This window comes from Myripristis murdjan, chromosome 6 (genome assembly GCF_902150065.1).
Source record: "Myripristis murdjan chromosome 6, fMyrMur1.1, whole genome shotgun sequence".
NCBI lineage: Eukaryota > Metazoa > Chordata > Actinopteri > Holocentriformes > Holocentridae > Myripristis > Myripristis murdjan.
This window is the reverse complement of record NC_043985.1, coordinates 14,358,412-14,385,958: the sequence shown is the minus strand read 5'-3', so window position 1 is coordinate 14,385,958 and position 27,547 is coordinate 14,358,412. Positions and strand designations below refer to the sequence as shown.

The 27,547-nt window shown below is 42.8% G+C and overlaps 2 protein-coding genes across 4 annotated transcripts in view; both read left to right on the top strand.

The window, feature by feature from the left end:
• plxnb2b (plexin b2b) overlaps nt 1-3,587 on the top strand; it is a 113,694-nt gene extending 110,107 nt beyond the window's left edge. For both annotated transcript variants that reach the window (XM_030052854.1, XM_030052855.1), the window contains exon 37: nt 64-3,587. In XM_030052854.1, the coding sequence (XP_029908714.1) occupies nt 64-168 (105 nt within the window). In that variant the 3' untranslated portion in view covers nt 169-3,587. The remainder of the gene's footprint in view (nt 1-63) is intronic.
• A 2,320-nt stretch (nt 3,588-5,907) lies between these two features.
• tubgcp6 (tubulin gamma complex component 6) lies at nt 5,908-27,538 on the top strand. Of its 2 annotated transcripts, XM_030052829.1 has the most exons (25): nt 5,908-7,266; nt 7,493-7,656; nt 8,436-8,649; nt 8,988-9,146; nt 10,440-10,561; nt 10,906-10,969; nt 11,072-11,181; nt 11,336-11,427; nt 13,727-13,866; nt 14,348-14,497; nt 15,114-15,195; nt 15,797-15,885; nt 16,152-16,267; nt 17,049-17,187; nt 17,319-17,417; nt 17,540-18,383; nt 18,426-19,388; nt 19,848-20,009; nt 21,049-21,217; nt 22,091-22,232; nt 23,524-23,718; nt 24,422-24,554; nt 25,285-25,498; nt 26,459-26,652; nt 26,894-27,538. In XM_030052829.1, exons 1-25 carry the CDS (start codon nt 6,478-6,480, stop codon nt 26,983-26,985), a joined length of 5,637 nt encoding a protein of 1,878 aa, XP_029908689.1. In that variant the 5' UTR covers nt 5,908-6,477; the 3' UTR covers nt 26,986-27,538. The 2 variants fall into 2 exon arrangements, with proteins under 2 accessions (XP_029908689.1, XP_029908688.1); XM_030052828.1 differs by having other exon boundaries at nt 17,540-19,388.
• Nucleotides 27,539-27,547: the final 9 nt, after the last annotated feature.

Sequence of the window (27,547 nt, the reverse complement as noted above, 5' to 3'; positions counted from 1 at the left end):
CCCTTGTTCTCCTCCATTCTCCCTGTCCTCCCTCTCGCTCTCACCCTACCGCCTCCCTTCCAGATCATCGCGTCCCTCGACGACGACCCCGCTGCCCAGAGTAAACAGCTTACCTTGCGACTTCAGCAGATTGCAGCCGCCCTGGAAAACAAAGTGACTGATCTCTAACCCACTGGATGGGGGACAGGGGAGCGGGAGGGAGGGACGGGGAATGGTAGGATACCGCCAGTGTCCACAGGGGCTTATTTCGTCTGCTAGCGAAGGAAACAAGGGAAAAAGGAAAGGAGAGAAGGGACTCATTGATATTGTACACCTTAAGCCTTGGAACAATTACGTGTCTGTACAATGGAGTAACAGGGACTAATGAAATACAAGTCAGAGAGTGAAAGGGGGAGAAAATGATGGGTTACACTGTCATAGGTACGCCTTAAAGCTCATTTGCCAAACCTTGAAGGTCCATGCACTGAATGCTTCACTGAATCCCATTCCCAGAATGCAGTGCGGGAAACCTCTCTGAGAATTAAGCCCCTGTGTGGAGCACTGGCACAGGAGATAATCAGATGTTCAATTTCTTCCTGTGTAGAAAAGGTTTTAAGAATTGTATTATATATTTTTTTTATTGTGCAGTCTTTATGCGGAAAGCTTTATAAGGAAAAAAAATTATCTTTTTAAATGGATCGCCTTGTGGTGCGGATAGTGTCTCTATTAGCCTGTGTGTGCGAGTGCGTGTCAAGTGTGCATGTGAGGTGCAAAATGTGAGTAAGCGCGTGTGTGCCCAAACCTTAGTGTGTGTTGGCATGAATTTGAATGTGTGGACTTGCTTGTGTGCGTGTGTGAGTAGATGTGTGGACGTGTGCACACACAGGATGCCTACTGTCAGGCTTGAGGGCGAAGGGACGCCCGCTTTCTGTCATTTTAATCCCCCATACCCAGTGATACACAGAAGCCTGCGCTCAGCTCGCCAAGCAGTTTAACAGAGACCAAAGGGTCCTGACAGGGACAATGGCTAATCTAACAATGCACAGGCTCTCACAAATGACAAGTATAGTTTCAAAAAATACTTCAGATGTTGTATTTTTTTCTTTTGATTCACTTTTGCTTCAAGCTCAGTTGTCGTTTGTGCTTGTGGAAATCGATAATAGCACACTTTGTCTCCCTTTATTGTACAGTGCCACGATACATTCCACTCCAAGTAAAGCACAGAAATACATTTCAAATGTTTTTAAAGACAATTCAGTTGTTGAACGGTTGTTTTCAAATATTTTTATGAGCTATAAAAAGTTTTTAAACTAGTTATTTAAGCCTCCCTGTGTCAAGAGTAAACAGTTAGAGCCTTCTCTGTCATGGAGCCATGCCACTCATTTTAGCCCTGCAATAATGTCAGTGTACCATCAGCCGCAACATTGTAGTGACATTATACAGTAACATTATCGAACTAAACTTATTCAACAACAGTAGCAATTCAGCAATACATTCTCCAACTTATTGATTTTGGTGTTATGATTTCTGTATTGCCATTTTATAGTATTACCTTTGTAATGTTCCAAATAATCACCTAGTGTTGTGTCTCTTCCGTTATGTTAATAATTTGCCATGTAGAGATGCAGTTGGTACTTAAATGGTACGTCTTGAAGTCAAGTCATAACAGTTGTTTTAGCCTTGGTATGATTTATGGAGGCCGGGTGTAATCATGTACATATATTACAGTAATTGTAATATTTATATGTCAAGGTCAACAGGGTGGAAATGGTCTGTGTGACTTTTCTTGGGCCATTCAGTGTCACCACTTTTCATCCCCCTGTTATTGTAGATGATATTCCTGTTGACAAATGATTTAATTGTACTCCCTGTACGTGATCATGGATGTGTGTGTAGTGACAGAGCATAAGGAGCTCCAGAGACCCCAGAATGTTAGCGATTCCTGCCTTGGCTAAAGTGAGGTTTGCACAGAGCCCGAGCCTGCCTGCCTGTCTCCCTGCCTGCTTTCTCGGCATGGCATCCTGGCATCCTGACCAACAGCACTTGGCACTGCCCACTCAGCGCAGTGCAGAGTGGCACTCTGTATAATGGAATCAGCAGGGGAGGCTTTTGATCTTAATTGCATGCCGACTGCAGACTCCTTCCTTGTCGCCGCTGTTGTTTACCGCTGACTTCTCTCACTGACAGAGTGATGCAAGACGCTTATTTCAGAGCCTTTCTTTAACCAAAAATGTGCCTTAATGAACAGGATGATACATATATATTGTTTCTAAATTATTCTATTGGTAACCTATAGGTGATTATGATGATGATAGTGCTATAGACACAGCAATGTATTTGGACTTGTGATATTTCGTGTGCTGTCAAAAATGCTAGATGCCCTGCTGCAGCCATTTCCGTGCCAATAGGCTGAAGACATTTCAGTATGATTTCTTTTCTGGTTGCAGTTTTGATGTGTGCATTTCCTTTGGGTGTCTGTGTGGTGTGTGCTTAGTAGGACTTTGGTGGCTGAGGTAAATAGCCCAAATGAATAAATGTAAAGCAGTGGCCAATGTTATTTGGGTTTCCCATGAAAATGTCCGGCATTCCTAAATTAGTCTGAAGTCAAAAAGGGTATCCTTATGTAGGTTATTGAGTATAGCGCAAAATTGTTCTAATGGTGTTTCTTTTTTGCCCTGTGTTTCTAAGCTATTCCACCGTGTGTATGATAAATGACTATCTATACTCGAGAAATGACCTTTCTACAGATCCTGAGAAGTGCACTGAGAAGAAAAAAATATATATTTTGAGGCTATAATTTACTAATTTGTGGCCAAGAGATCTAACTCGTTCGCTCCGGGCAAGGACCAAGCACAGATCTGCTACTTGTGTCCAGAAATCCTCGAGGATAAACATCTGGGCCACAGTTGCAGTCTACTCCCAGGAGAAAGGGAAGAGTACTGCACACTTACCTTGTGGTCATGAATTAACTAAAATGGGGGGATGAGTTAATTATGTTGAGTTAACGAGTTATATCTCATGGCCACAAATTCACTAAATCTTGGGAAAAAGTTATATCTCATGGCCACAAATTCCCGAAATGTTGAACAAGTTAATTAAACTGAGGGGATGAAATATACCTTGTTGCCACAAATTAGTAAATCATGGCCTCAAAAAGTATTTTTTTCTTGTCATTGTACTTCTCAGGTTCTGTACCTTTCTTACTGCTGTGCAGTTATTTTTATTTCTTGTTTCCTATACCATATAAACCTTTGTAAAAAAAAAAAAAAAATGTTGAAATACTGTATTCTAACTGTATAATCCTATGCATTGAGTCCTGGGGGAAAAAATCCTGTTTGTGCAGTTGTCGAGACCTTTTTTCCCATTTTGAAACTTGTGAATGTGCCGTGATGATAAAAGAAACTGGGACACTCCATTTTCAGTACAGGACCATTAATGGAAGCCAACATTTTTCCTCCCCATCCGAGGCAGCTCAGAAGAACTCGATCTTGTACCTGATCTGGTTGTACTGGATGAACTAAACTCCTCCAAAGGTTGTGTGTGTGGACGGAGCAGTTACCCACAGGTTTCATCATACACTCCTCCGTGAATAAACTCAGAGACATACATGCCCTTCGTATCTGCTGTTTCTTTCACTTTCTTCACCTTGATTTGTTTGAATTAGACTCTCACCTTCTGTGCATATTATATGGGTTGGAATCACCTTGAGCAATAAAGTAATTGCTTTGCCACAGGTGGCCAATTTGTTTACGAAGCTGAATCTATAGGCTCATTAACATGTTGCTACCGTATCACTGAAGAGCTTACACACACTTGCAGGAATTCAATGTAGGAGATATTCAAGTACCATATGAAGAATCTCAAGAGTTTTTTCCCTCTACTTCAACCGTAAACTTTTGAATCATATTGTGTGATAGTCTACACTGCCAGCATCTCTGATAATATGTTACAATATGCAGCATTACATGCTTGACACAGTTTCAGTGTAGAGTAAAAATGAAATGAGCTGATAATGTAAACAGTTGCATAGCACCTACATAGTCTCCAGTGAGGACTAAAAAATGCTGTGAAAACCTTAATTAAGTACAGACAGCTAAGAATGAAATTGAAAAAAATAAAGATGAAAGGCAAAATTGCCTCATCTGGCTGCTTAACAAACCTCAGCACAGGGGTGGAGATATCAAAGACAGACCAGAGGCCCACTGAGGCCAGCTGCTAACTGAGCAGAGTGATGCAGTCCCAGATATGTACCCAGAGAGCAACTTCAAGGGCTGCTGCCAAAGCAGGAGTGATTACACTTTATTATCGCAAGCCCAGCATCTACACATACTGTACAGTATCCTTGATCACTGGTGGAAAATCAAAGGCAATACTGTACTATCATTCTGATGAAATACATAGCTTACATAACTTGGGGAGGAGTCAACATCATTGCCATGTGTTGCTCTTGATGATAAGACTTGAAAATATCATTCATTTCCACCTCTACCAATCAATGATACAACATTGCACACCAAGTATAATTATTTCATGTCAGCTTCTTTGCAGGGTTTCTTAGCAGAAATTGGGTTAAAATCTGCATGCTCCTGGCCTCTGTTCTCCTGCCTGGGAGGCGCTCTACACACAGCAGCCAGCACCTCCATCAGCAGGAGATGGTTGTGTTTACCAGCAGGTCGTGTTGCACCTCCACATGTTTCAAACCCTCTAATGAGATTTGGCTTTGATTCTCCCTGCCTTGGGGAAGAGGAGGAGGAGAACTTGGTGAAAATGAAAATAAAAACAATAAGGGTGTGGTGTCATTTTAAACAGTTGCTCGGGTGAATAATTTAAAAGCTGACAAGAACTGATTGTAGAGGGTATGTCTTAAAATAACCTGAGAGCAAATAACAATGATAGCTTTTATTGGGTCTACATTTACCATTTACCTACATCTACCCCTTGCAAAGTCCATCAGAGGTTCCCATGTGGGGATGTTATCCCCACATAGAACCCGGTTTGATAGGAGATTGTAGACTTCAATCTCATTGTATAGAAATTTAGTCTCTTCTGTATTGAGTCTAAATCCCAGCCTTCACTGAACTGATCGGCACAGTTTTGCATTATAATAGATTAATCTACACGTTCGTGGGCCTTCAGCTTTTATGCGTAACCCCATGCAATCATTTTTGCAGGCAATTTTTGCTACATTCACGTGTAATGAGAACAGTCAAGGAAAGTCATTGGCATTTGAAAGTTACGCATCGAGAATGCTCGCGCTCTCTGATTTATAGTCTGAGGTTGACATGACAAAACATTTCTATATAGGTTGTTCTCGGTGGCTACTATTTTTGTGTAATAGCTAACCCATAGGCCTGTTGTGCTGTTATGTTATGTCATGTCATGTTATGTTATGTTGTCAGAAAATATTTTTATGTTCATTTTGTTTGGAATAAGAAAGTGCATCGGTCTCCTTTGTATATATACCGTATTCAGTCAAAAGCAGTAATTTTACTGACAATGTGTTTGACGGTAATTAAAGTTGTTAACTGGCTCTTAATAATTTGCTATATTTTTGAGGATTTCGCATGCCATGTCATATTCCGACTAAATTATAAATAAATATAAAAAATATAATATTTATATAAATTATATGGATATACAGTAGTGAGTAGCGTATGATTTAAAAAGTGGCATTGTATTTTGAAGTAGGTTCATGAGGCGTCCCATGTTTCCCATACTCCTGAATGCACCTTAAGTCAGATACATCACGGCAATACCAAAAAAAAAAAAAAAAAAAAAAAAAAAAAAAAAAATCTCTGATTGACAAGCACGTTCAGCCAATTAACGAGATCTCTGTGGTATGACAGCCAATCACCGGAGGGAACCTAGTCTCTTGTCCAATCATATGTATGGGAGCGGATTCCTATGTTTTCGTAGCCTTGGCGCATTGGGAGCCAACGGAAGATGAATGAAGTACCAGCTTAGCTGTTAGCCTGCGAGTGCAACTATAATTTATTAACTGACATTAATATGCTGGAGCAGGAAAGTGCGGATGCAGTGCAAGCATTTTGGAGCTGCTTCTGATGGTCCACATGCTGGATTGCATGTGCTAGGCACTTATGATAAGCAGGACCGCTAGCTATCGCTAGCAATAACGTTAGCTCTCCAGCTAACGTTAGCATGCGTGGAAAGGAGTCACTTAAATTGGATGCAAGGTGGAAACTGTGAACTAACTGATATAACACAACCTCTATAGGATAAATAAGAAATCATATCAGTTAGGTAATGTCATGTACGTCGCTGACTTGAGTAGTTGGATTACAGGAGTAGCGTTAGCTGGGAGTCTTGGCCCTACTAGCTCTGCCTCAAGGTGAATGTACTAAGTAATATCAGTATTTTGGAAAAGACGAGCTAAATCTTGAGACTCGTCGTTGGAGACCGAGCTCATCTATTTCCTGTCGAAATGCCCGACATCATTTTGTTTCACGGACTGAGGTAACAGGGGCACGGCTTTCCATCATGTACTCGAGCCCTCATATGTCGATCATGTCCAGCTGCAACAGCAGCAGCATCACTGAGCTGCTGGGTGCCCTGTGTGACTGCAGCCTCTCTGGGGTGTCATGGAAACGCCGGGCCCTGGGGGGACTCTCAAGGGAAGGGGTCCGAAGAGCCCTCAAAAAACGTGCTTATGGTGCCCTGCTCTCCAAGCTCTTTCAAGATGGCACGTCTAAAGGATCTGCCTCAGGACCCTGCACCACAGCAACCACCCCACCCAGAAACAAGGTCCTGATGATCTCTTTTGACCTGCGGGTGGCTGGATGCCAGGAGGAAGCTGAGAGATTGGAGGAGCAGCTGGGAAGGCTTCCTGAAGGGGCGTCGTCCGGCCTGAAGGAAGTGGATGCAGTCCTGGAGCTCCTGGTGCAGCTTGCTGGCTCGGCGACCCCACCACCCACCTCCTTTAGCCGGGACTACATGAGGCGAGAGAGGCCCGTGCTGCGGAGGCCTCCACCCTGGGGCTACCAGAGTGAGGAGCTGCAGCGACTAGAGGCCCGGGCATGGGGGCTGGTGTGTGGGGAGGAATGGGGATCCCTTGGGAGTCTGTGTGGCACTATGAGGCTGATGGATGCCCCCCCAGGCACAGGTTTGCTTGCTCTAAGGACGAGGTTGGAAGTGGAGGAGAGGTTTGAGAAGGAGACCAGGCTGTCACTGTTTGGAGCACTGCAGCACACACGCACCTCAGACATGGACATCAGGCTGGACCTGCCTCCTGTTCCTAGTAATGTTGACGTCACTGGGCTGGCCATCAGGGTAGGAGAGAGTGGCTTACACAAATTGCATCAAAGTTAATATCTGTTGTTAAGTTGAAACTGTATTATACAGCCGGCTAGGTGCAGGTGTATTTTTCATTTTGAGCTTACCAGGCAATTGGACACAGTTTCATATTTGTCACTCAGTGTTTGATTCAGTCAAAACTCATAGTTAAAGCTCAGTGGTTATGTAAATTATGTATCATCAGTCACAATTTACTGTGCAGGTTCCCCACTGTTTGGATCAATCTGAGGATGAGGGCTTCCAGTCAGCTTCCAACCTGACCCCAGACTCCCAGTCAGAGCCTAGCCCCAGTCCAGAGCTTGATATCTGGGAGGCCCTCCGCACCTTTGAGCCTGGGAGACGCCGCTGCTGGGAGTCTGTTGGCTGGTAAGGGATTTGCCAATTATGCTGTAGAAAGTTTCTAAATGTTACAAAACCCTTGGAGACAGCACATGACTTACTTCAGGGATGCCACAATACTAGAGTTTTGGTAGTAGATAGCAAGAACAGTGGATTCTTGATAAGGTATTGTACACCACAGCACACACCTTCATTTAAAAAAATACTTTGCATAAATACTAACAAGTAAACACAGACATATGTTTTTCAAGTTTTTAAACATTTTGGTGACAGAATAATAACTCTGAGTTACAAGTGTGGCATTGGCCTGTAGCCTTCAAGAAGGAAACAAAGCATCTCAACAAAAAATTCATTTCAAGTCAGAGCAACTGTATGAAATGTCTTGCTGTAACAACAAATACAGTGCTGTGATGTGCTCTCATTGTTTTACTGTCGTGTAGCATGATTACGACTTGAAATGTTTCAGTGCTATTCAAACATGGAGGCTAAGGCAACATTATAATGAGAACACTGAGTTACAGAATGAGGTATCAAGATGTGTTGACACTGCGATATTAAAAAACACTATTATTATTGTTTTCAAAATTGTGGTATTGACCTGGTACCTCCGTATCAATTCTTGTGACATCCCTAGATTGCTGGTATTGGGGGGCTCATAGTCCAATGGTAGTAATTTTTGTAGTGGCTTCGGAGTCAGACAGTTAGTATTAGCAGCAGTTGTGTATAACATTTTGCTTTCTGTCTCCTTCCGCTTTCTTTTCATCTTCCAAACACAACAATACATGCCACTCTTTCTTCCCCACTAGTCCTCCAGGGAAAAGAGAGCTCCCTTATCTAACTGAGGGAGGCAGGGAGGCCTTCGATCAGCTTTGTCGGCTATGGGAGGGGGAGATGAGGTTGGTGAGCTCTACCAATGCTTCCCCACTCCTGCCCTTGCCCCTGGACTCCCAGACCCAATTGGTAACTGACCTCCTGAATGCACTGATTGGAGTGGCATCCACCACCTTCCCTCTCAACCAGGTACACCCAGTCATCACTCTCTAAGATAGTTTACAGCATATAGTTTTTCATGTTTTATTCCCACATGGATGAAACAAGTGGACTGCCTTATTAAAACATCTCACATTGAAACAATCAAAAGAAAAGGATGGTGAGCACACAGGAGAGCAAAGGATGCTTTACTTTTGGCATGATATATTTCCATAAGTTTCTTAGGTTTTACCATAACAAGTAGTGTCAGTGTCATTTTTACAGTCTGAACTGATTCTCCTGCTGCGTCTTGTGCTCCCTCTCACTGTCACTTTGACTGAATTTCATCATCCGCATGGAGGCTGGTAATTATATGCTATCCTTCCCAGTGTGTGCAGTTTGACGTCAGGCCAGGTGTGTGCGTGTCAGGAGCCTCCCCAGAGAGTGTGTCCCGTCTCCTGGGAGAACTGGCCCAGTATGGTACTTATTACTTGAGGCTGAGCCGCTTTTCCTTGCAGAGCGCCAACAAGAGAGGCCTAGTCTTTCAGGTATGTTTGTATAATCATCACTGTGCTGACTAGAGACCATACTTTTTGTCCCTCCCTTCTCCCCTCATGTTCTATGCTGTAAAACTGTTACCAATGTTGCTGTTAACAAAGGCTGTACTCAGGGTTTCAAATGGATGGAGTAATGTGGAACAGCGTTCTTGCAGTCTCAATGGGGGTAAAAAGAAAAAAAAAAAGCTTGACCCAGAATAATTATAATATTTTTTGCCCAAGCCTCTTCTTCTGTGGCGGTGGCTCAGCTGGTGTTCCCTCGGGGTCCACATTTTGTCCTTACCCATTACGTCACAGTGCAGACATTGGATAACTGAGGAGCCATTCAGTTTGATTTTGCAAAATGCAATTCTGATTGCAAATTGCAAAGTGCAGTAAAGTGCAGTAAACCACAGTACTTAAATGCACTGTGAAAGCTCTGAGCACTAAAGCTGAAAGCTTCATTTTTTTAAAGCAATTTTTAAAAATTTTGAAGATGATTTTTTAAAGTTTTTTTTCTACAATTTTTACCCTTTTCTAATGCACTGCAATGCTTTTTCAAGTTTTTTCATTATATTTAATTTTTTAAAAATGAATTTTTATATACACTACATACTTTTATATATATTTTAAATATATATTTTGAAATCAGAGTCTGTACTTGGACCCAGTAATTCAAAATTAAAGTGCTGTACTAGATATTTGCACTCTAAAATAATGTATTTATTCTTTTCTGATGAAGTGGACCCATTTGGCTGTGGTCCACTCAGAATCAGCCTGTGGGCCTACTTTTTGACCACGACCCACCAGTTGAGAATCACCACTCAATTATTTCTGTTGATGCCTCCATTATATACAGACCTGTTCTACCATGGTGGCTCACCATGCCAAAAATATTTTCAAAAAAAGTTTCATCATTGCCAAAAATGATGTCTGAGTAGTTCAGACTGTTGTGCAGTCACAGCAGGTAGCAGGCGTGTGGCTGTGCTCCAACAACATGTAACAAATTCTCAAGTCTAAGCTTTTATAATATAATTTGGTACAGACAATACTGAGAGCCATACAGTTTCCCTGTGCTTTTCAGCTTCATATGATCCATCTTCCTACTTTGTAATATACATACTCATGTACATTTCTCTCTCTGTCTCTTTCTGTCTTTCCTAACATAAATATAGCTAAAATTGTAGAACAAATGTAGAAGAAAATAAAATTGGAAATTGGAGACCCATTGAGGTAGTATGTGAAGGGGTACTATGTACTAGGGTACTAAGTAAATAAATATTGTGTACTTTACATCTCTTGAAGGCTTTTACAGGTGGTCTGAGGAAGTACTTGCATTACTACAGGGCTTGTGTTCTCAGTACACCGCCCACTCTCAGCCTCATGACTATTGGCTTCCTCTTCCGCAAAGTGGGCCGGCAGCTCAGGTGAGATTGCACCCTACCAATGAGTCAGGGCAGAGAGCTTTTTGTTGTTGTTGTTCAGCTGTCCTCATTGGCGGATATAATTCACCAAAAACTGGCCAGCCACTTTCACTATTTTGCTAACCAGTCAAGTATGGTTGTTTTGAGGGACTATAATAACTAATGCCTGGATACCTGCATATTTGATTTGTAGACAAACTTAACAGCTATGGCAAAAACTTTTACAAGCGTTTGGCTGGTGGATAGACTTAATTTCACCCTCCGGAACCAATCGTCAGACCAGCTGACAGCATTGTTGTGTGCCTGTGCATCATATTCAAAAATGCCTGTATTCTGTTTAATCTAAGGTACCTGTCAGAACTGTGCTGTGTAGATGGACCCTTGGGTGTAGGCCAGGCTACTTTCCCTGTGGTGAGTGGTGTTTTATCTGCAGATTGTAATATGTCATTCATCGGGGCTGCGTTTAGCATATCAGATGGGATGTCAGCTCATGTGTTATGTGGGTTTCCTCAGGGTGTGAAGCTGCTGTCCTACCTGTATAATGAAGCTCAGAGCAACTGCAGCAATGAGAACTATCCAGTGCTGCTGTCGTTGCTCAAGAGCAGCTGTGAGCCCTACACACGGTCAGTCACTTCCCCTGCTCTTTGTCTTGAAAACAAACCTGTATAACCCGAGGACAGAATGTTATTATATCAATATACTTTGTCATTTGATTTAATTTTATATTTGTTGAGACCTTTGCCTTAAAGGTGAATCTTTGTATTGTGCCACACATAGGTTTGTGTCTGACTGGGTGTACAGCGGAGTGTTTCGAGATGTTTATGGGGAATTCATGATCCAGGTCAATGAGGAATACCTCAGCTTCAGAGGTGAAAACACACTCACACATACACACCTTTGCCTTGGCTAGGATGCCTTATTTATAAATGGAAAAAAAAAAAAAAAAAACTCCCAGATGGATTTTCTCGCAGCAAAAAAAAAGCATTCTAGATTTTACACCCCAGCTGGATTTGTCCTTGTTTCTATAAAGGATGCCATGAAGTTATTGGATGATAAGCAGTTGGAAAGAGAGTCAGCTGTGACAGCTGTGGGGACCAGAGCATATTTCCCCTCCGTAAGCTGTAGACAAGCACAAATTGAGCAGACGCTGCTCTGCTCTGTCACCAAATCAATGTTAGTTTACACTCTTGGGGTAGCTCACCATGTTGGCTTAAACAAAACATTTTCTTAAAATAAATGAGTTTTCTTTTATATTTTTCTTATTTTAATTGCTTTATACATAGATTTGCACCGATTTTTTTTTTTAAATACAATTAATCACTTGACTCTTAAGGAGTAGAGTCGAGACAGGAGGAGATGAGGTTTGCAGGACTGAATACAGACCCTCCTCTGCCCCTCAGGACCTGGCTGATTTTGTGTGTGTGGGTTGCCTTTCCCTTTGCCCAGTTCATCCTGCTGTGCATGGCATGTTCTGTTACATTTTTAGAATATTGTTCCTCTTGTCAAAACCATAGCAAGATCTTATGGGTACTAAAGCCCACTGTCTACTATCTGAACACATGTATTTGCCAAAAAAAAAAAAAAAAAAAAAATCCTGTGAATATTAATATAACTGGAGACTTCAACCTCCACCCACATTTGTGTGATACATTGAGAGTGGTGTGATGTCTGTCTGCACAGTTCTGGATGGTCATTTTGGAGTTGGCAGTGAAAATTGCATCAGTGTTAGTGCAAAAATTCAATCAAATCAGGTAGAAATTTTGTATGCCTGGATGTTGTAAATGTCTATAAAAGAATATACAAGAAGGGGGGCAGTTAAGGAATTAAGGAATTAGATCATTACCTTTGAATTGTTGAAGAATAAACACTGATAAAATCTTAACAATTCCCAACACAAGCACATACCGTAACTGCCTGCTTTACAGTGACAGTCGTCCATAAATATGTTTTTATGTGCGACATTATTATAGCCTGTCAAAATATTGCACATCATGCAACACCCCATTCAAGGTCAGAGCGTCACCTCGGCTTTGTCTGGCTTAGAGGTTCATTTGCTCATCGGCTACACCTCATCAACTCCTGCATTGAACCTATGCACTCCTCGCTCCCCCTTTTTGGAGGACACACAAATGTCATTGTTCTCCTCCAAGTCTGTCAGCCAGGGAAGCAATCAGCAGCTAAGCTTTCTTGGCAAGCCGCAGGCTTTCTGTAAAGACCTCTGGAAGCCCGGTGCATTCATGTCCTCCTCTGCTTTTTGCTTAGGATCACTGAGCTAAGCGCTAACAATTTCCAAGTGTTAATTCAGGCGGCCAGAGTTTTGCCATGCCCCGTAAGTCATACTAATAAGGAAAAGTTTTAGGCCCCGAAACGGCCAAATATGGCTCCACCACTGTTATTTGTTGTACTTTAATAATGCATGTATTGTTCTTTGAATATTGCCAGTTACTAGAGTCCTAATGGGCTGGTAAACTGTTTGTTTTTTTGTACCTAGGAGAGGGTTAGAAATATTCATCAATTTTGCGGGGTGTTGCCTCACAGGAATAAAGACTCAACGAATGTAGCTGTACACCCATAACTCTGATAATAAAATTTGTATTATTTCAATGTGCACCAACATTTTGACAGCAAAGCTGTTTTTGTCAGTCAGACCTGTCTGTAATCCTTTAAAATTCACAGTATTCTGTTACATCACCACACAGCTATCTTGGTATGAAATTAAGATGTAATCACTTGGTCTAGTCAGCTGATAATATTAGATAGATAAGCTATCCATAAACATAAAAAAAACAAGCAATATAAAACAGTTACATCATCCATACATACATGCAACAAATGCCAGCCCAGTACCATATCAAACTCTGCTAACAAATAAAAAGAAGGTACTCTTGGCAACTATTAAATTATTCACAAGAAAGGTATGTGTTTAAAGTCTGCTCTGAGGCACAAAGAGGAAAGGGTTTTAGGTTATGCACCCAGGCTGTCTGTCACTGTAGCAGCAGAGCCTCCAGCTTAGCCCCCTAGTCCTTTGAACTTGTTTTATGTACCACAGATATGAAGCAGGTTCATCAGCCTTAGTTAAAAGTGCAGCTTTAGGATAAGCATTGTTCTCACATCAGATCTGCACTGTGTAAACAACATGCATTAGGTGTCTTGTTTGTATCTCTACAGACAAACACTTCTGGGTTCAGGGCTATACCCTGATCTCAAAGGATGTGGAGGACTGCGTCCCTGTCTTCTTGAGACACATTGCCAATGATGTGTATGTCTGTGGCAAGACCATTAACCTGCTCAAGATCTGCTGCCCACAGGTTTGTTTTATACATGTAGCACATGAAGTTTTTATATATGATATTCTTTCTTTATTCTTAAATTTGACCTGGGATAACTAAAGGCACTTAAAATCAATTAAGTCTTGGGCATTTGGTGGTATATGAAAATAGAGCTTGGCAGTATACTGATGTTATATCAATATCGTGAGGAGACTAGATATTGTGTGGTATTGTTAGACCTCTCTAGCTGCTCTGTTATTTACCTCTACTTTCTTGGTCATCATATCCACATTGCTAATTTTTGTTAATCAAAAATGTCATTGTGCAAACATCTTTATGAAAGGACCAGTAGTTATCTCCATTGTGTTGTCACAATATTGATATCAAGGTATTTGGTCAAACATATTGTGATATTTTCCCCTATATGAAAATGGCTTGTGTTCTTCTGCCAGCTGACATAAACAAAATGCAGTTGGTCTTTGTCTGCCAAGCTAACTTCCTGTCATCTTTGTGTCCACAGCACTACATCTGCTGGTCGGAGTTGCCAGTGCCACGCATCGCTGTCACCTTCTCCCTTCAGGAGGTGGAGGAGATCGAGAGGGACTGTGCAGTGTACCGGGGACGCATGGAGAGGATTGCCAAGCACAGCGCCATCAGCAGGGAGGAGCAGGTACCATCTAGCTATCTAGATAGCTAGTAAACCACAATTAACTGCTGCAGGATTGTATTTCTAAGTATTGCTTATACATTTAATTTTCATGTAATGTTATGATATGATCTTAGTGCACTGCGTTAAATAAGTGCACTGTGCTATTACTGTTTGAGTAATTTGGAGGGGAATTTGGATCATCGGTTTTATCATGTAATATGTTGTATATTTTCTCAATCGAACCATATATTGTGCAGTGCGGTGTATTTTCATCTCTATATATACAGTTTTAGTCAGTTATTTAAGGACTTGCAGAATGTCATTTGTCATCGGTATATCCATTGTAGGTCCCTGCTTACTTAAATGTGAACAGTGAGATAACAAAAAATAACAGAGAGAATGTTTCTTACATAACTTCATCAATGTGATTATTACTTATTTCAGCAACATGTCATTAAAATAATACAGTATCATCTTAGGCTTGTTCACAGTATGTAGCATGACAGTCCACACTGTCTGGCCTATATTTTGTGCGCCACTGGCAGTCCTGACTGGCAGTGGCGGGGGAGGAGAGGTGCACCACAGGGCAGGCAGATAGATCTTTGCTAATGACTACCTCTTGTCTGTCTTTTGTTAGGCCCTGCGCACAGAGCAGGCACGCCAGGAGCTGATCAATCAGGTCAGACAGTCAACCGCCAAGACCCTGGAGACCATCCGTGGTTTGTTATACACTCACACATGTCGCACACACACATGCTCAAACAGACAGTCTTATTTGTATGCGGTACTTGATGTACACGCACACACTACCCATTGAATATACTTTTCACGCGTTGCTCAGATCTGATTATGACCCAGAGTGGCTGGTGGCTCTTTACGACAAGAGCTTTTCTTGAACTCCATTCATTCCTCTCAGGATAGAAAGAGAGAGAGAGATGCGCAGGGGCAATAGCTGCAAGGAGGGCTTTGAAAGGCTTCCAGCACTACAGGCAGAGAAATCTAATCATCGCTCACATAGTTTAGCAAACTCCTCATATCATTTATCACTTCAAAAGAGTGAATGGCAACAACTAGTGGGGTGGGAGGTGGAATGAGTGGAGTCTCTGGCTTAATGCTGTGTATGTGTGTCTTGGCACACGCATGTATGCTTGTATGGAAGCAGATGGTGATGTTGCTGTCTATGTATGTGTGTGCATGTCTGTGTGTGTGTGTGTGTGTGTGTGTAGGAGTGAGTGAGTGAGTGAGGGAAAGAGAGCGATGTTCTGTGCCTCTGGGTGTGGGGGGTAAGCAGCCCACTGTTCCCTCTCTCGCCCCCTGCAGGGTGCCAGGTGTCGCAGCGTCTGGCCGAGGAGGCCAAGAAGAGGGAGCGCTTTGAGGAGCTGAAACAGCACCTGGAGCAGGAGCAAGAGGTAGGAATGCGTATGAGAGACAGGTTAAAAGGATGTGTGTATGTGTGTGTCAGTATAGCAGGCAACTGCAACACCACATCTACCTGTTCAGAAATTTATGTGGAGGAGAAGTAGTGTAAACAAAACTTTGGATTCATCTACTTTAGCCACATCTTTTTTGGATCAGTGTCATAGCTGAAGGCTATAATTTGTGTGTGTGTGTGTGTGTGTGTGTGTGTGTGTGTGTGTGTGTGTGTGTGTGTGTGTGTGTGTGTATTTGGCACCAGTGGCGAAATGCAGCCAAAAAGAAGGAGGAGGAGGATGACTTCAGCTTTGCCAGAGAACTGAGGGACAGAGAGAAGAGACTGCAAGCCCTGGAAGAGCAACTGGAGCAGAGAGCCAGGTCTAACTGCTTAGACAGCCACCACACACACACACATCACAGAGCCCGAAAGCGCATACGACACTCCCACACCCAGATCACAGAGTCCCCCGCAAGCACATACACATGAAACCCACTCACACATCACAGCCCTAAAACACCACATACATACATTCAGGCATATGGCAGGCCCACACACAGATCACACAGACCCCCACAAGCACTTGCAGACAGAGACACATATAAGAAGCCCTCAAGTGTACAAGAGATCCACATGCACTTCTCAGAATTTTACTCATTTCTCTCTCTCTCCCCCTCTCTCTCTCTCTCTCTCTCTGTAATACACACACACACTTAGAGTTTATCATTCTAGAGTAGAAGGAGCACTGATTGCCAGATGATTTGCACCGAAATTAAAATAAGAGTCAGTATTCAAATCAGGCTTACTTTTCAAAGCAATTTGACAAATTTCAGACTTGTCACAAAAAATTGTTCCAGTCACTCTGCGTTTTGGAAGATGAAGCTCATGTTTGAATATTTTAGTCGCCTCTCTGTAATTCTAGTGCTGTCTTGAAGCTCATTGTAACAGAAGTACCCTGTGGTTGAGTGACCGAGTGGTTAAACAGACCATCCCACAAATTAAAGGCGGCACGTTAGATCCTCAGCAGCCATGTCTTTTACATGTCCCCATTATCATGACACACCTAACCTCTACCTGCTTAGTCATTGTCACTCACTGTGGATTAGACCGTCGGCTAGATGACTATCATGTAACTTGCGTGTTGCTGCCCTCTGATTGTAGGAAAGAGCTGATTGCTCAGTACAGCCGCCTTTCGAAGGAGGCAGCTCACAGAGAGAGACGAGCCATGTGGAGGGTGCAGCGAATGAGACTTGACGAGGCTCGAGCTCAGTTCTTCATGCGTGACAGACAACAGACTCAGGTTGGTTGTCAGTGAGCATAAAATTCAGCCTCACAGGACAAGGTAATGATGATTGAAGTGATTGTCTCGGCTTGCTACACAGTATGTTATTGTTAGTGAATTTGATCAAAGCTGTCTTGGCTTTCTTCCAGGCAATACTAGAGAAATATCCTTTAGGCAAAGAGAGACCTCCCATGGAAGCACTACAGCATGCCCTTTCAACACAACAGAATGCAACACAGGGAGCGCAAGTATGACAACACACGTTACTAAAATTAACTTTTAATAAGTTAATTAAGTCTTCTGCATTTTATGCTTTTTCTGAGTGTTTGTTACGCACATCCTCAAGTTACTATCTATCCTCTCTTTACAGGAATCTCTCTCTCAACAGCAATGTGACCAGCAATCAAAGGAGAAGAATCAAGAATCCGATGCCCTGTCACCCCCGTGCGACCTATCATCACCTACCCCAACCCCCAGCACAGTAGACCCAGCCCTCATCTCTGAGGACCTTGATATCAATGATTTTCTCCCAAAGTCACCAAAACCAGACAGTCGACAAGTAGACAGAGCCCTTCAGGAGATTGGCTCTGACCTCCCCGAAGTGCTTCCTAAACCTCAACTGGTAGACTATGACTTCAGTGCCCCCTTTAGTCCACTGGAGGGTATCGCTGGTCAAGCCTCAGTCCAGCCCAGACCTCGCTGGGGGCCTGCAGTCCATCCTGAAATCTGCAGCCCCCCTCCCTCTCTGCCTCACATCCCCATAGGAGAGAATTTGTCTCAAATTGTGGAGCTTCCCCCCAAAGCCAGCCCCTATGGCCAAGCCTCTAAATCCAGCCTCCCCCTAGGCCAGCATACCCCAGAGGTATCCTTCAGTATACCTAAAGATAATGCTTATGGACATCCCTCACAAGAGTCTGTGCAGTTGGTGGATAGGAGTGATGCAATGACAGACAGCAAGCAGAAAGCACTTGCACCTGCACTGGAACAAGAAATGCCTCTAACTGTAAAGGAGGAGGTGGAAAGTGTGAAGGAGGAAAAACAAGAAGAGAAATCTGCTAAAAGAGATAGTGTGGTTGAAGAAGTGACCCCCTGCCCTTCTGTGGAGGCTGCACCATCCTCCTCACCAGAGCACAGCACTGAAAATGGAAATGATGAAGTACTGACCCCTCCCTCTGACTCTGTTGGGGTCAAGCCCCTTGCAGCAGACACTCTAACTGACACCTCAGATGCTCATGGCGAAGTCAGGGGACATATTTCTGAAGTGATCAGTCATCCTCCATTGCCAAATGTTCACAGTCACATGTCCAGTGCACACCTAAAGGTTGGAGAGCTAGTGTCCAATGTGGCTGCTCCTCAGATTTCACCCAACATCCACGGTCATTCTTCTGATGCTCACATAAAGGTTGGACATTTTGTATCAGAGGTAACCGCTCCTCTGCCCTCTCCTAACATCCATGGCCATGCCTCAGATGCACACATCAAGATCGGAGAACATGTTTCAGAAGTGAAAGCTCCTCTATCTTCCCCCAGCGTACATGGTCACTCTTCTGACGCTCACATAAAAGTTGGGGAAAATGTTTCAGAATATATTGCTCCTGTACCCACTCCAAATATCCATGGTCACGCCTCAGATGCCCACATTAAAGTGGGTGAACATGTTTCAGATGTGGTTGCCATCCTGCCCTCCCCAAGCATTCATGGTCATGCATCTGACGCCCATATCAAAGTTGGCGAAAATGTTTCTGAATTTGTTGCCCCCCTTCCTACACCAAATATCCATGGTCACTCATCTGATGCTAACATCAAAGTGGGTGAGTTTGTGTCCAACATACCTGAAGCAAGACCTCGTTGGAATAAGCATGGGCACGCGTCAGACTGTACCCTCCAGGTAGGGTGTGTGGTATCTGGAACTGAACCGGCCTTGACCCCTTTACCTGGAAGCACTTACGGTCACTCCTCTGACTCGAATTTAGGCATTGGGTGTGTGGTTTCGGGACCCGAACACCAGCTGTCACCTTTACCTGGCAGCACCTATGGCCACGCTTCAGACTCAACTTTAGGCATTGGATGTGTAGTATCCGAAGCTGAGCCACTTCCATTGCCACTACCAGGCAGTGCTTATGGCCACTCATCAGACTCCTCACTAGGAGTTGGATGTGTGGTAAAGGGCAAAGGCGATGAAGACCAGCAGAGACTTAAACACAACCAAGATAGTCAAGGTAGAGAATGATATGCTTCCTTGTTGGTTCTCAATTTCTGCAGTAAGACACATTGCAGTGCTGTTGAAGGAGCTCAAGTACGCTTTGAGATTTCCTCTCACATCTGAGAATATAAACAACAGACAAAATACTTTTTTTCATACATTAAAATTTCTGTGAATCAGTTTATTATTTTTATTTTATACTTTTCTTCTAAATCACTGCAAATGCTGGCCAAGTCTAGCAGCTCATTGTGCATGCAGGCCCTCTTGGATTATCATTCATAGCTCAATGTGGCATTTTTATGCAGTCAATAATTTAATGTGCCTTTTTGGAATTTGCTTTGACTTAAAAGCTGTAGCTAGTTCTGAGCGTAATATTGGTATTAAGAATAGTATTGAGTAAAAGATGATATCTCACAGGAAGGTGTACGGTGTATGTTATATCCACTAAAAATTCTCTACACCTCTCTCTGTCCAGGTTGTGAATCAGCGAGCCCTGGTGAGCAGCTGGCAGAGGGCGCAGGGTCCTGGGCAGCCGGCTGGGGTTTGTCCCCTGGAGAAAGGTCTGAGCAGGAATATCTCATGTCCTTGTCTGCCCAGTACCAGGTGGAACAGTATGAAGACTGCTACAACCTCATGTGTGAGTTCAGTGCAAAACATAAAGCTGGCCAAGGATTAATGGTTCCTGTTGTACTAGAAAATAAGTAGGTAATGAGAATTAATCACTTTCATGAGTACTGTGTGGATAGTTGTGAAGCCGCTGCCGTGATTGTAGACTTAAATTGTGTCCTTAGTAAAGGCAGAGGATGTGTCTTTTCAGTATTCGTCTCAATTTGAATAGTGTCGTGAATTTTAAAATAATCATAGTAAAAATGTACGCTTTGTGTGTAGTTACACCGATGTCTTAGAAAAAGCAACTTGAGTTAGTGCTGTTGAGTCTTGGAAAAAGAAATGGAGAAAATGGATGTTTTACTATGTTTGAGCTTAGTTCTTGTGAAGGGCAAGAAGAATATCTACGTGCTTTTGGGTGATGCATGTACAGAATCTGCTTGCCAGTCACTCCCTCACTGGGCACAGAGGTTGCAGGGAAGGCAAGGTGCTGTATGGCAAGGACATTCAGTCTCTGGAAACACTTGTCATTCCCCTGCTAGCACTCAAGTGTTTTTTTCTTGGTGGTATGCTTGGCTCGTTCATGTAAAGTTCTGTTTCATTTTGTTCTGCACTCACAGTGCTGTAGACATGCTCAAAAAAAGTGCTACTTGTCGCATTTTCAAGGTGGCGTGCTGTCATTCATGCCAGCTTCCAGGGTCTCACTGATTGAACCTGTCATACAAATCAGCCACACTACTGATGAAAATCGTGAGCCATAATTATTATCCATTGTATTTTAGGCATTACTTTGCTTTAGAAAAAAACTGGAGATAATAAACAGTTTGAGTAATTATCGTCTGTCATCTGGATGGCAGAAATTGATTTTAATGTCCTTTATGGGTAGTCAAGGTTTCTACTACCGATGACCCTCTAGAGTGAAGACATAGTCTGCATGACAAATGGCTTTCAGTTGCAGAGTCATTTTATGTGAGCTTGACTTCACTATTTTTATGTTTTTTGATTGTTTGTTTGTTTTTGAGGGGGTCAAACAATTTCTATTCAGTAACATGTCTGTCATCTCCCTCCAGCTTCATCCCCAGACTGTCAACTGCTGAAGCAGGTGACACGGGGTCCCTTGGGCCTTCCCATGGACCCGACCCTCCACAGGGCCACGGACACCACTGCTGTCCAGCTCAGCGAGATGGTTTCCCTGCCAGTCCTGATGAAACACTCTGTCACAACCCCGCTCATCACACAGTAAGTGTCCGAGTGAGACTAAGCCATAGGAAGAGAGGAGGGAGACTGTCTGCTTTTTTAGTTGAGAGCGATGGAAAGCAGCACTAGTGCTTGTCTTCAAATGTGGGTTTTGATCGTACTAGAAAAACAGAAACGGTATGAGGGTTTCTTGTAAGTTTTTTAAAGCAGAATCGTACTTTTAAGAGAAAATAGGGGTATGAGGTTTTCACTGATCTTGGTCATTGGTCTGCTACTTTAGAAGCACTTAGCTTTTTGTTGAGTGCATATTGTGTGCTAGAGGTATAATTTAAAGTCTTATTGCCTTCCACTCCTCATAGGATCTCATTCTGTTGGAAATTCTATCAGAGACTCATCAAGTATCCTGCGAGCAGAAATACCTAGCGGACAGCCTCGTCAATCTAACGTATAAGTTTTTGCACACCATGCAGTGTTGCCTTTGTGTAAAGAAATGGCTTCCTCATCTCCTTGGAGCACATAGCCAGAATGCAATATATTTCACGTTGGAATTTATAGTTGTAAACTTTTATTTCACACATTTTTATACTTTGCTGAAGTAACACAGTTGAGTTTGCCAGAGCCTGTCGACTTTATTTTTATCTCATCGCTGCTGACGTTTCAGTTAAAGAGAACTTCGCTAAATCACGATTTTATATAAATGTGATTTTCCCCAGGAATAATTTGAAATAGAAGGATGATGAAGGAAATGGTCCAAAAAGGGGGAAATTTTTGGGTATATTCCCTTCGTTTCTCTTTTCTCCACAGCTGATGTCTATCATCCTTACAACCTGTGTGAAATTTGCAAGTCAGCACTATTAAAGATTCTTGTGTCATAACTTTTCCCTTCCTTATCTCGGTCATTCTCTCTTCCCCTAGTGTATCTTTGGTGAACAAAGCGGTGGTGGACTACTTCTTTGTGGAGTTAGGGGTGGAGAGACACTTTGAGGCGCTGCGCCACTTCCTGCTGATGGAGGATGGCGAGTTCGCTCAGTCCCTCAGCGATCTGCTCTTTGAAAAGGTGATGGTTTTGCTGGAGAGAACGTGTTGTGTCATCGATCTCTGCACACTCCAATAAGCAGTATATTTAGTTTTTGAAACACATCAGGTTCTAGGGGAAGACAAAGAAGGACGCTTTGGAACAAGGCCTAACTCCTGTCCTTGTCTCCCCTTGAATGCCATAAATTTTTAAACAAATGCATACACTGCTTTTAAGTGAGCTCCATCCCAATGTGTTTAGTGTAATTTTCTTCCTCTTCTTTTAGTGTTTGCCTCAAACAACTATATGACACCTCACTGTAGCTGTCAGGGATTTAATGGCTGTTTACTATAAACTTTGAAAATATCTGATGCCTAGTTGCACCAGCTTTTATCATATATACCGTCTAGTACAGCGTTTTTTAAATTGGTGTCCTGGGTCCACCTGGGGTCCTTAAGTGGCTTCCAGGGGGTCCTCAGCAAAATGAGGAACAGTTTAATTTCAGTATAATTTACTACATGCTGTGATAGAAATAAATGCATTCATGATTATTTTGACATTATACATTAATCTCACTACTTTGACTCTATTTGTCAGTTTTCAAGTATGATATCTAAACAGTTTCATACACAAACCCCACCACCCCACTTCCAGAAGTCCAGAACATGAAAAAAATTTGAAAAATCCTGGTCTCACATCAAACAGAATCATCATTAGCCAGTCAAGTGTCTTTATCTACCCTGTGGCCAAGGTGCATGCTTGTCATGGCCAAGGCACTAATAATCCATAATGCAAATGATATTCTTGTGTGTGTATGTTAATATATGGCACTGGTTGTGTTATTATTTTAATGTAAAGAGTTCATGGTGCTGAGAATTTTTAAGTTGAAGTGAATTTCAATACGAAACATAGTGGAATGATATCACTGTGTACTAGTAATTATTTTGTATTTTCACCACATTGTAAAAGCAACAAACATAACATAACAAAAACCATGATAAATATGGTCACAATACTTTTGAATTTTCATGTTGTCCCATCTCTAAGCGTCTAATTATTTGTTTATCACAGTGGTTCTCAACCATATGGCATCAAGGCCCAAGAGTTTGCAGGTGTTAGCTGCAACCAAAAACTAAACTGGCTGATTTGTGCACCTCAGAGGGGGGGGACTCATCACTGGAATCAGCTGCTGTGGTGTTTGTTTGGAAAAATGAAAAGCCTGCCTTATCTTGGGCCTTAATCGCACATAGTTGAGAAGCACAGGTGTAGAAGTTAAGTGTGTGTTGTCTGTATGTGACGGTGTCCTCATTTGACTGATGCCTCGTCCCTGCAGCTGGGCAGCGGTCAGACTCCGGGAGAGCTGCTCACCCCCTTGGTCCTGAACAACATTCTCAGCAAGGCCCTCCAGTACAGCTTGCACGGCGACAGCGCCTTGGCCACCAACTTCACCTTTGCCCTGCGCTTCCTCCCCGAGACCTTCCACCCCCATGCGCCTGACTCCCTCAACTGCCTGGAGCTGCGCTACAAGGTAAGGCGGCGTGCCTTTTAATTGAGTGAGTAAGAGAGAGAACGTGTACATCTTCTCGGGTGTGCCTGTCTCAGCGTGAGTGGCAGCTTGAATGTGACAAGCTGTCATGTTTTGACAAAGCACTCCGGGTATGGAAAATGAGCTTGTCACACATTTAAGTGGTTGAACCTCTCAGATTGATTGGAGTTGGGTCTCTTGGATGACATGCACAGTGACTAATGCCGTGTGCGTTGTCCTCTCTTCTTGTTCTGTCCTGCATCGTCCTTCATCCTCCCCTATCTTACCCACGACTTTTCTGCCTTTGTCCTGCTGTATCGCTCAATCTCCATCTTATTGCTCACCTGAATGTCCCTTGGTCTCTCTTTCTCCCTGTCCTTATTTCTCGCTGCATCCCTCCCTTTTATTTTGCCAAGCTCTTCCTCTCCATATATCTTTTTTTCCCACATCCCTCTCCTGTCTCTACCTTCTCCCTCGCTCTCATCTCCTACTACTCTGTCTTCCCTGCACAATCTTCTCTCCTCCTATATCAACACCTCCGCACCCTCTCCTTTCTCCTTCTCCCCCCGCCCCCTTCCTATCTCCTCATCTGCTCCTTATTTGTCACACTTTTTTTTTTTTTTTTACCCATTCCCACATACTTGCTCTTTTTCACACTCCCTTACTCTCACACTTTAACTCACTCTCTCCTCCTGTCATCTCCCAGGTGGACTGGCCGTTGAACATCATCATCACAGACAGCTGTATGAACAAGTACAACCGTCTGTTCTCCTTTCTGCTGCAGCTCAAACACATGGTGTGGAGCCTCCGTGATGTCTGGTTCCACCTCAAGAGAACAGGTGAGAAGATATTTAGTCTTCTGTTGTGCTCCTGGGCGGACTCCATCACACAACAACTGGAGTCTTCCCCTGCTGCTCCAAGCGTTTATAAAATATTCAGCGGGGGGAACAAATGTTGAGATTCCTTAATGGTTTATTTATACACAGCACATCTCACACCAACAGGATTACTGTAATTCTATGTGCTTCAGTGGGTTGGAAAGTATTATTGATCAATGAATGGCTTTGTATGGACTACATAAATAGATAAAATGAGTGTGTGTATGTGTGGAGGGGGGGGCAAAGCCGTTAGATGTTGCTATTGAATTGTCAGTGTGTCGTAATTTGTGAACCGACTCAAATATTACATACAAATAATCACTTTAGAGAAGCTCAAGAGTGCCAGAAATTTTATACAACCATAGCACTGGAAAGTGAGTTTTCTATGGTTACATGAACGGTATTGATCCTCAAGGAGAAAGCGGATCATTTCAGCAGCAAAGAACAGGACATACACAAAAATACAAAAACATCTTGAAGATAAAGCTGTGTTCACTATGCCAATATGGAGCTTGCAACGTTTACTTTATTGATTGTAAACAGGACTGACGTTGTGACCGACACGCTGTATTCTTCTGGTCCTCGGAGCAGGTTGAGACAAACATAAAAAAATGGTTGGAAAACTGCGTCAGAGCAAGGTGTGTGTGACTTGCATTGTGACAGTTTGCACCTGTGTAAATGTTTCCCTCAGCACTGGTGAAAGGCGCAGGCCGCTCAGTGCAGTTTCGCCAGCTGCAGTTGTACAGGCACGAGATGCAGCACTTTGTCAAGGTGATCCAAGGTTACATCGCCAATCAGATCCTGCAAGTGTCCTGGAGTGAGTTTGCAGCCAAGCTAGCCACAGCCAGTGACCTGGACGCTATCCACCGCACACACGCAGACTACCTCAACAGAGCCATCTTCAGGTGAGTGAGAGAAATATCTGTGTGCACATTTTTACTCAGCAGTGTCTTCAAAAAGTTTTCAACACACCTTGTCTTGTTCTGCATTTTGTGGTTTTTCAATCTGATCTTTTTTTTTTTTTTTTTTACTGCTGGATACACAGCAGCACACCATAATTTGTGGATTTATCATTTATCAATCCACAATATGTGCAACACCAAAGCGATCACAATATGGCTGAGTCAACATGGGCTGGACTTCCTATAGATTCAGGGCATAAGATGTTGACTCAGCCATTTTGTGACCGCTAAGGGCCTTGCACATTTTGCAGATTGGGGCTTTAATTAAAAATGAGATGCTGACATGTTTTGAGTCTGATAAGTACTCATCTTTTTTTTTCCAGTAACATGAATAATAATAATAAGACAGTAGACAGCTGGCCAGATACTCAACATCCAGCTTGACCAAGTTTGAGCTAATCTGCTGAGAGGCAAAGAAAATCCCAAAATGTGCCAAAGAGCCAGATGTGCCAAGCTAATCTGGAAGCTCCAGAAGGCTCAAAATTGTAAATGCTGCCAAAGACACTTCTATAAAGTATTGGGATATTTTATCAAGATTTCAAGGGGAAAATCAAAACTTATAACCATCTTGGATTCAGGCTACAACACCTCAAAATGTGCATCAAAGTCAAGCGGGTTGTTTAATTTGTCAAGGTACTGTACATCCACAGCACCTTGCTCAAATGAGACATTCTGTATGAATCATTTTATTTGAATTAATTCTACCCCCTCTTAACTTAATTAAAATTCCAGATGGGTGCGAAGCTAACTTTTGAACTCCATAAATGATTTAATCTCATTAGGAAAGGTTGTCAGTACCACACTTCTTGGTGTAATTTCAGCTTGTCTGAAAAGTAATTTGAAAGCTACATCTCATTTTTCCTGAACCTTTGCCCCTCTCCTCTCTCTCTCTCTCCTCCCCAGGGGTTTGCTAACGGAGAAAGCCGCTCCGGTCATGAACATCATCCACAGCATTTTCAGCCTGATCCTCAAGTTCCGTGCCCAGTTGATCGCACAGCCCTGGGACAGCCAGCAGGGGGAGGCAGTGCACCCCAGCTTCATCGCCATGCAGCAGTCCTACAACACCTTCAAGTATTATTCTCACTTCCTCTTCAAAGGTAAAGACGTTAAACACTGTTTCAGCCCCAGATTAATGGGGATTAAGATTTCAAAGTATTTATGTCTCTGTTCACCCACATTTAATTTCAAACTAGTTCAGTCAACTATCATTGATCTAACATGACTGGATGTATGAAAGCTCGTTTTAGATGGTGTGCATTTAGCCAGTGCTGTTGATGTTTAAGTAGCGGGGGATAAAGAACGTTACTAAAATACACAACTCTCTCTCTCTTTTCTCAGTGGTGACCAAACTGGTAAACAGAGGCTACCAACCTCACTTAGAGGATTTCCTGCTCCGCATTAATTTCAACAACTACTACAAAGACTCCTGATCTGTGTGTGTTTTACATGAGCAGAGTTTCACTGTTTGACATGATACAGGCCATTTGGAGGGCACTTTTATCCAACGAGCCTTGGATTGGCTCTAGTGACATGCTCTACCCATTGAGCTATACAGGACCATTTGCTTTGTGTGTATTACAATCAGAATCCCCTCTGTGTGTCTGTAAGACATCAATATATGGATAACCAGGCTTATATGATAAGCTGGGCTCTTTTCTGGTTGCCATTTCAGTGTGCAAAGTGTGCTTTGTAGAACAGCTGTTTTGTTGCATGGATTTAACATGGAAAATCCCTTTAGCTAATCAACTTGAGGCAACGCACAGGTCACAGTGAGGTCTCCAAGCAAGTCGGAATGCCTTTAAAATGTTGCACAGTGCTGTCAAAGTTTGTGCTGTCGACACAGACAGTTAATGCCAAATGTAATGACTCCCATGCTCAGGTGTGCCTCCTGCTGTATTGTTTTTTTTAGTGCTAGCCACCTAGAGGCTGTGTGTAAATTTAAGTGTTTACATATGTAAATAAAAATGTTAATTTTTATGTTTAGTAGAGCCT

What these genes read in the sequence shown, in the direction of transcription:
- tubgcp6 (XM_030052828.1), top strand. Translation starts at nt 6,478, where the DNA reads ATGTACTCGAGCCCTCATATGTCGATCATGTCCAGCTGCAACAGCAGC. An exon ending in CCATCAGCAGGGAGGAGCAG is followed by an intron (nt 14,498 to 15,113) that starts GTACCATCTAGC and finishes GTCTTTTGTTAG; the next exon opens with GCCCTGCGCACAGAGCAGGC. An exon ending in GTTCCACCTCAAGAGAACAG is followed by an intron (nt 24,555 to 25,284) that starts GTGAGAAGATAT and finishes TGTTTCCCTCAG; the next exon opens with CACTGGTGAAAGGCGCAGGC.